This window comes from Chionomys nivalis, chromosome 23, assembly GCF_950005125.1.
Source record: "Chionomys nivalis chromosome 23, mChiNiv1.1, whole genome shotgun sequence".
In the NCBI taxonomy this organism is placed as follows: Eukaryota; Metazoa; Chordata; class Mammalia; order Rodentia; family Cricetidae; genus Chionomys; species Chionomys nivalis.
The window spans coordinates 19,425,040-19,431,039 of record NC_080108.1 but is presented as its reverse complement, the minus strand read 5'-3'; the positions used below and the strand labels follow the sequence as shown (position 1 = coordinate 19,431,039).

The 6,000-nt window shown below is 49.1% G+C and overlaps 1 protein-coding gene across 2 annotated transcripts in view; it reads right to left on the bottom strand.

Moving 5' to 3' along the window:
- Positions 1 to 3,798: 3,798 nt before the first annotated feature.
- The window catches only part of St8sia2 (ST8 alpha-N-acetyl-neuraminide alpha-2,8-sialyltransferase 2), a 66,007-nt gene continuing 63,805 nt past the window's right edge, over positions 3,799 to 6,000 (bottom strand). For both annotated transcript variants that reach the window (XM_057756470.1, XM_057756471.1), the window contains one exon: positions 3,799 to 4,084. In XM_057756470.1, coding sequence (XP_057612453.1) covers positions 3,799 to 4,084 — 286 coding nt within the window. The remainder of the gene's footprint in view (positions 4,085 to 6,000) is intronic.

Genomic DNA, 6,000 nt, shown 5'->3' with positions numbered 1-6,000 from the left:
CAGAGCCAGGAAGCATGGCACCTTTTCCAATAATGACAACTCTTCTGGATTGGCCAGTGCAGGACATGAAGGGACCTGATTGGGTGCTCTGTAATGTCAGGATAAAGACAGGCACATTTTTGTGGGCCAGAGGATCTTATTGCAGGTTTGCGAAGGACTGCGGGGACTGACCATTGCGCATGCTCGGGGAGGTCTGGGAGAGGAGAGCACTACTAAGGGGTCCACGGGACTAGTAGCGGTGAGGTCGGGACTAGTTGGAAAGCGTAATGATGGAATGCACGGAAGAGTCAGTGGTCACCTTAGGGTCCCAGATTATGTTGAAAGAGTCATTGGTGTTCTGGTGGGAAGATAAGGGGTCGTGCAGGGAAGATGGTCTATTGAGCTTCAGATGTGTTGAATTCAAGATGTCAGAGCAGACAGTATGTTTACCAAGCAGCGTATCATCCGGGGGGCTGGAGCGTCCAGTGGAGCTAAGCGGCTAAGGGGAGTGGAGTGGGAGGCCGTCTTTGGGTGGTGGTAGCTAGGTCTGAAGGGAGGCGTGGAACTGCCGATGCAGCGGGCATGGGCCCGCGGGGAGGATCTTGTGGTACAGGGAGAAGGGAGGGGGAAATGGGCAGATCGTCCTTGGGTCCCTTCTCGGCTCAAGGTAGGAGTGCCAATAAATAACTCATAAATACATAAATAAATATATAAATAAATGGTCATGGAGGTTGGGATCGGGAAAGGGGTAAAATCTTAAGAACACAGTATCATGCCCAGGAGAATCCACGGAAGAACTTTGCAGTAAGGGTGGCCTTTCGAGTTAGCACTGAGATGTTGGTCCCAGGAGTGGGCTAGGAGGGAACACTAAGGTGTGGTCAGGGGGGATTGGTGGCAATAGGGCCTGGAGACCCTGCCAAGGTCTGATAGTGGAGGAATTAAGTGAAGAGGCTATAGGAATCTGACTGAATGCAAGAGGGCCGGTGGAGAGACTGAGGGTATGAGTGGGGAAAGTCCTTGGCCAGAGGAGGGACCTCACTCACTCAGAAATGGGAGACTTAAGGTTATAAATGGAAAGGAGAGGCCAAGAGAGTCTGAGGAAAGGTCTCATGTCAAATGCTTAGTTTTTTTGTTTTGTTTTTTTAAATTTGGTGATGGCAGAGGTTAAGGGTGGAGTCTCTGGAGGCTCAAAGTAAATGGAGGTCTGGCAGGCATAGGTGGGAGGACCGAGGAGGTGACTGACAGCCAAAAGTAGAGGGGATTGGCTGAGGCTGACGGGATGCTAGGATTGACTGTAGTGGCAGCAGACAAGTCAAGAGTGCAGGCTGTGCCTCTTGGGGAACAGCCAAGGTCAGCCAGCCTACGCTAAAGACTTCAGTGAAAGCCAGCCCCAAGTGACTTCTCAGCAGGCAGTCAAGGGCAATTGGCTGCTGACTGTGAGTTTGGCTGGAGGAGAACAAGGAGAGGGGAAGCTAAGGTTCATAGAGTCCTTGCTGCTCTATGCCCAGATCATGTTGATAGCCAAGGACCTGCTGAGTCAGGGAAATGGCATATCCGGGTAGTCCTGGGATTGCTGACTTTTCCTGGTTTAGGTTACAGCCTGCTTAAATCCAGTTAGACAACTGGCCCTCTACCTCCTCTGCAGAGAGAGGACGCTGGGTGGAGCTCAGGGTCACCTCCAGAACCTGACCTCTGGGCCGCCACATGGACTAGTCTGACATCCAGGGGCTTTACTAATGCAAGGCCCTGCTGGTGATTTTACCGGTTCCTCCAGGGCACCGCAAACTTTAGAAATTAAATGTCTTCTAGAGCCTTTGAGATCTTTAAGATGAAAGGCTCCGGAGACATGTAAAATATGATGTTAATTATTTCCACTGCTCATGGGGAAGGCTGAACCACTCAGTTCCCCGGGTGGCTGTTAGGGCTGTTGCTTTTTTAAATATTCATTTTATGATGCAAATCCCAAACCAAATCACACGCTTCGTACTGCAACAGGAACGAAGAGAGGAACGTGGAGGTGTACAATCGTCATCCTGGCTTGGGGCTGGAGGACGGTACACGGGGTTACCATGGTTAATGGTTCTAGGGTGTCTCCATTGTCTCTGTTCATTTCCCATCAGCCACTAATTTAGAGCAAACCTTGTGTTCTGAATGGCTGTTGATTAATTACGTCAGGCCTCATAGGCTTGGGAACGGCTCCTGATTACTTTCCGTTACTCTGTTCACCTTCCAGATAATAGTTTTCTTTCTTATCTTTCAAACATGGTTTAAAAAACCGTTATTTATCAGGCGAGGGACTGCATCTAACAAATCAAGCTGGATAAGGCTTTGCTGCGTGTGACCTGTAAGTCCAACCCCTAAGTTACTGGCACTGAGCCCAGATTTCCCCTGGAGATTATATCCCATGTTTCTGTGTTTGGCTTTGGGCTTTTACAACAAAAACAAGTCTTAAGTGCGAATCTAAATAGAGGGGGGCAAGGATTTTTGCCGAAACTCTGTAGTCATTGCTTGTGTAGGGGGGTGAGGGTGGGCAGGTGTGTAGAGTGAACATTAGAACCTCTCCCAGAAGAGTTGAAAGTCTCCACGGTGGAGCTTAGCGTGGCAGGTACGACTGTCAGGATGGGACAGGGATGAGAAGGTGACACCGACATGGCCGTCTGGCTGCAGGGGACCCTCAGAGTGCAGGATGTGACAGAGAGACCTAGAGCCAGGTGCTTCATAGTCTTCCAGGTGTCCCGGTCTGGGTCTCTGCGTGGCGCCTAGAAAGGCCTTCATGTGCCATCGTGTATGTTTTGAACAGGATGAGACTATTGTGACTGTGCCTTTTCAAGCATTCGCTGTATCTTTCTGGCGGTAGACAGGACAGTAGAGTTCTCCCGTGTGACAGTCTTGGAAGATGGGATGCAGGCTAACCGGGAAGCTGAAGTCCCAGGACCACTTCTTCCTCAGTGGGGCTCAGTTGCTTTAAAGCACACCCAACAAAACGACCATATTTTGGACACTCTTTTGTTCTTTTCTGAGGCAGAGCAAACCCCTGGAAGGTCTCAAGCTTCTAAAACCATGATTTATAACACTCTACCTGTTTAGGGCCATCTGCCGATCCACCCTACTAAGTCCTGGGTGGTCCTTGTCTAACCGGGATAAGGGGCTGTCGAGTGGGTTTCCTCCAGCCTGTCTCCGTAGCTGGGAAGGCCTCTCTGGGACATAGGTGCTGCCCATGTGTAGTTTGGGCACTTACACTCTCAAGTTCATGAACAAGGTCCTCAGCTCTGTTGTGACCTCTGATGTTTGGTCTCCTTGTGCCTCTTTGCCCAGCGGAACTCTCCAAGTCTCTCCTCCATGAACTGCACCTCTTTAGACTGGTTCAAACTCTCCTCTCTGGGTCTGGGCTACCCAGAATCCACATCACTCAGAGGTTCGGGGAAGCTGACAACAGGTGGCTCTCCATTCATCCATGAGCCCAGAGATCCGTCCAACCCAGGAGGCGGGTTGTCATCCAAAGTCATGGGACTGGCTTCCTGGCCTGTCAAGTCCTTCTGCCCCTAAAGGTGGACCGAGTCTCCATCTGGTCCAGGTGGGTTTTCCACACCTTCTTCATGTGGCTTATCTGCCTAACGCTAGATGAACACCACACAGTTATAAATACTCAGGTCAATATATATATGCAGGTATAGATATATATATTCTGGTCACTGTTTTACACTTTAACAAAGGAAACCACTAGCCTGCTTGTTCTATTGTTTGTGCCACCCCGACTCCCATCTGCCTGTGGTGTAGCTGGCAGGAAAGTGAGCCACTGAGTCCCACGGGCTGCCATCCTTACGTAGCCCCGTCACACTGGCCGACCGTCAGTTTCAATGCTCCCTGCTCATGCAGGCTCTTGAGGGCCTTGAATTCCAAGGGCATGGTGTGGGGGCTGGCCTGGGAGGTGTAGCCATACTTGAGGCTGTCATAATAGTGGTACTTGACGGGGTTCTGATTCTGATCCAGTGGAAAGGGCCAGAAGCCATAGAGGTAGATCTGATTGCAGAAGCGTGTGGCCAGGGTGTACATTAAGAGGCCAGTAGTTGGTCTTTTTATGTGAACTTTGTTGGTCAGCCAATATCTGGATGAGAAAAAAAAAGTTAAGAAAGATAATAAGATCTGGGAAGATGGCTCAGCTGGTAAAATGCCTGCTTTGTGAGTATGAGAACCTATTTGGATTCCTCAGCACCTATGTTAGAGAAAGGCATGGTAGAATATACCAGCAACCCAACTGTGCAAAGGTAAAACACACACATGCAAGCATTCATTTGCACATGCACACATGGGTGTGCACACATGCATCCACTAACAATATACATTATAAACAAAGACACACAGAAACATTAAAGAAATGTGTTTGTGAACACTTCCCAAGAAGAGAGAAATTCTATTCTGCCCAGCAGCCCACCTCCTGCCTCCTGTGACCTCAAGTCACAGATCCTAGGCTTCCTCCTCGGGAGATTGACAACTACTGCTGATTAAACCTGGACTACGCCTTGAGTTGGAGCTTTCCTGTGCATGCGTCTATGATGTCTGGGGCACCAAGATAAAAACTGGCACCCCAAGGTCACCCATGTGGGAAGGGGCAGTACCTTGTCTTGAACACAGACCCATTGACAATTGAAGCAGGGTTGGCAGTTTTCTATAATGGGCTGGGCGATAAATGCTTTTGGGTTTGCAAGTCTATGGCTTCAATTATGACTATGCAACCATGCTGTAGTTAGAGCATGAAAGAGCCACCACCAACATACACAAATGTGTCCAGGCTTGGTCACATTTTAAGGAATGTTTGTTTGCCTAGTGCCCACACTGCCTTACAGACGGTTATTAGTCTTCTCCACATCATATATAGGTAGACTTCTTTCCTACCAGGGTTCCCAGAGGCCCCACCCTCTGGGGCAGCTGACCTTCCCTGACCATATATATAACTTCTCTGCTGAGCCAAGGAGCTCTGGGCGCGGGGCTGGACTCTGTCTACACATTAGTTCCAAAGATCTGTCACTGGATATTACTAGCCATCTTGAGTAGGGAGCCAGTATTTCCTGCCTTTGGGGCTCTGTCAAAGAGAGATGGGAGGAAACATGGAGAAGGGCAGAGAGCAGGTTGTTGACGAGACAGCTCAGGTCAGTGGAGTACTGTGTGTCTCTCTGTGCCTTAGCCAGAGCAGGGAATGGGCCATCTGCACTCTGGATGAGGAGCTATGCCCGGAGGATGGAGGTCTATAACTCAGATGGCTCTGTTGTTAGCTCTCTGTGTCTTTGAGAAAGTCACTTCTCTCTCATGGACCTTATTTTTCCTCACACACAGTCCAGATACCTCCAGGTTCAAACATTCCACAAGAACCTAGAAAAATCTCTGCAAGTGAGAACCCTTCTGCTTGTTATTCTTGCTTCTTGCTATATGGATGCAGAGCTCACCCTGAGTGGTCCCCACCTGTTTATTCGTAGTTAAAGCTCTGTTTGACTCTGGCTGCGTGGCTCTAATAGCCAGGCTCCTGTTCCAGTGCAAAGGCAGGATTGCTGACCACTGAGCTGGGCCAGTGTGTCTCTAAACCAGACCCAGATCACTATTTTCTGTCTTAAAACATCTCCATGGGACTGCATCCCCTGGGCTCAGACTTGCCACTCTTCCACTGAAGGGAAGGCCAGTTCCTCAAATGAGCCGATTAAATTCATGGAAGTGGAAGGACACTAGAACAAAACATTTACTTATTGTTGATTGTGTGTGTGTGTGTGTTCTTTGCAGTGACTTTAACTGGCGAGAAGGGGTGGGGATGTAAAGGCTTCTGAGAAGTCCAAGAAAACCCTTTACACACCATGGCTTTTTCTGCAGCTCAAAAAAGGAACCCAAAAGATTCCAGAGTCAACCCCAGAGGAGTTCCTTGCGTCTCTGTTTGGAGGAAGCACTGGCTTCTGGATCAGATGAAGTCACAGATGCCTAGAAACCCATGCAATTACAGTAAAGTGTGCAATATTTCCAAGGTTTGCTCAAAAAAAA